The sequence below is a fragment of the Triticum dicoccoides genome, chromosome 5A (genome assembly GCF_002162155.2).
Source record: "Triticum dicoccoides isolate Atlit2015 ecotype Zavitan chromosome 5A, WEW_v2.0, whole genome shotgun sequence".
Classification (NCBI taxonomy): domain Eukaryota; kingdom Viridiplantae; phylum Streptophyta; class Magnoliopsida; order Poales; family Poaceae; genus Triticum; species Triticum dicoccoides.
In genome coordinates, this window is record NC_041388.1 from 310,828,778 (window position 1) to 310,830,640 (window position 1,863).

A 1,863-nucleotide genomic window follows, 5' to 3' on the forward strand; every position below is an offset into this window, starting at 1 on the left:
CGGTTAGAGTGAACGCTTCAAACGCGTGACGTGACGATTCCTCCAGCACCAAGATTCGTGCGCCTGATCCAACGATGGGAGCGATGTTCGCTCGAATTTTCTAAAAACCTGACGTCTGTTGTATAGTCTTTGAGTTTCTTTTCTAATTTTAATATAACAGGAAGAAGGATTGAGCGTGTAGTCGTTTCGTTTGCTTAGCCTACTCTTTCACCTCGCCGTGTGGGGTACGCAGGCACGCGGCTGTCCCCGTCCGCGTGGCCTCCAACTCGACTCCTTCTTCCCCTCGTCTCCCCAACCAGAAACCTAAACAGAATCCCAACCCACCCCCGCAGCCAATCCCACCGGACGCCAGCCAGCCCTCCCGGATCAGCCCCAATCTCGACTCCTCCGCCGCCTGAATCTGGTAAGCGCCCGCTCTCCGCTCTCGCTAGATCCGCCCCCTACCCCCCCGCGGGTGCGGTGCCCATCTCACTTTTTGCGTCGGTTCATCGCGGCTAGGTGGCTGGCTTCTCATCGGATCGGGGTCGTGGTGCTTCCGGGCTCGGTTGGCTTTGATGCTTTGGGTTTAGCTACGCCTATTACGATTGTTGTCGCAAATCACAACTGCTAGTTCATCTCCGTCGTTTTTGTAAGGAAACATTACTTTGCGCCCAAGTGATATCCTAGCTCGCGGGCTATATTTGTGTAGGCTGGTTCTAGTGCCGAATTTTTCATCTAGAATTTTCGTATCTAGCTGCTATTGGCTTCCTGTGTTGCGTTTTAATGCCAGATTGTGAGTCGCAAGCTCGTGTTTGTTGGCTATTCACCCTGCCGAGCACCAGATTTCTTTGAGCTTCTGTTCTCATAATTGTCCACTGAATGATTATACCTCACCATGCTTCTGTGTCAGCAGGTTCCGAGTCCATATTTGAGGTGCCACCATGTTCAACAGGTTATTTGGGAAGCCCAAGGAGCAGGCCAACGCCGGCGCGTTGGCCACTTTGGATAAGTTAAACGAGGTGAGCGTCAAGTCTACTGTTTTGTTTTTCTTATACCGTCTACACTTTGGATAAATTAACGGAAATGCTAACTGGCGAACGTTCGCTGGGAGTGGGTAGCAAATCGAATGTTTTTATGGCAACTTAATTGTGGCGAGGATGGCAACTTTAGTTTGCAAACACAGCAAATTCTGGCCAAAAAATGAAATGAAGCGAATTTGCCATGTTCTCCAACTAAACTTGCCGCCCTTGGCAAACATAAATGGCCATGCAAATTGTTCGCAACTGCCATGCTTCTCAGCTGACGTTCACTGGATCAGAGGGTCCTGAATTAAAGAGGTAGTTAACCTTGCTAGCTTGTACTACCTCCGTAAACTAATATAAGAGCGTTTAGATCACTACTTTAGTAATCTAAACACTCTTATATTAGTTTACAGAGGGAGTATAATTAAGTTGTTGAATGCACGATTAAGATTCTGACGGTCATTTTTGTATCGCATTGGCAGCTTCTGATCAACTAGCTCTTTAATTTTCTGTCTTGGTATATGGGGAATTTAGTGTGTAGGAATTCTCATGTGATTTCAGCTTCATTCAAGTGTATTTGGTGTGCAAACTTTGTATGATTAATAAACTCTTGTCCTTTCTTTCGTCGTTTGCTTCTGAAGTTGCAAACCTTAAGCTATTAGCCTCTTAAGGAGGGAAGATGGCCTCTATTTGCTGATCTAGTGGTGAAGAACTATCCTAGCGTTACAATCAATTTTGGACACTTGCCTATTATATTATATAAACATTTTAGAATTCTCACAATTTTTTATGTATTTAGACTCTTGATATGCTGGAGAAGAAAGAGAAAGTGTTAGAGAAAAAAGCAGGTGCGGAGCTTGAG

The 1,863-nt window shown here is 45.8% G+C and overlaps 1 protein-coding gene across 1 annotated transcript in view; it reads left to right on the top strand.

Annotated features, from left to right (window-relative positions):
• Positions 1-225: 225 nt before the first annotated feature.
• LOC119301174 (vacuolar protein sorting-associated protein 32 homolog 2-like) overlaps positions 226-1,863 on the top strand; it is a 5,456-nt gene continuing 3,818 nt past the window's right edge. Inside the window, exons 1-3 of the mRNA XM_037578085.1 lie at positions 226-403; positions 893-998; positions 1,801-1,856. Coding sequence (XP_037433982.1) covers positions 921-998; positions 1,801-1,856 — 134 coding nt within the window. The 5' untranslated portion in view covers positions 226-403; positions 893-920. The remainder of the gene's footprint in view (positions 404-892; positions 999-1,800; positions 1,857-1,863) is intronic.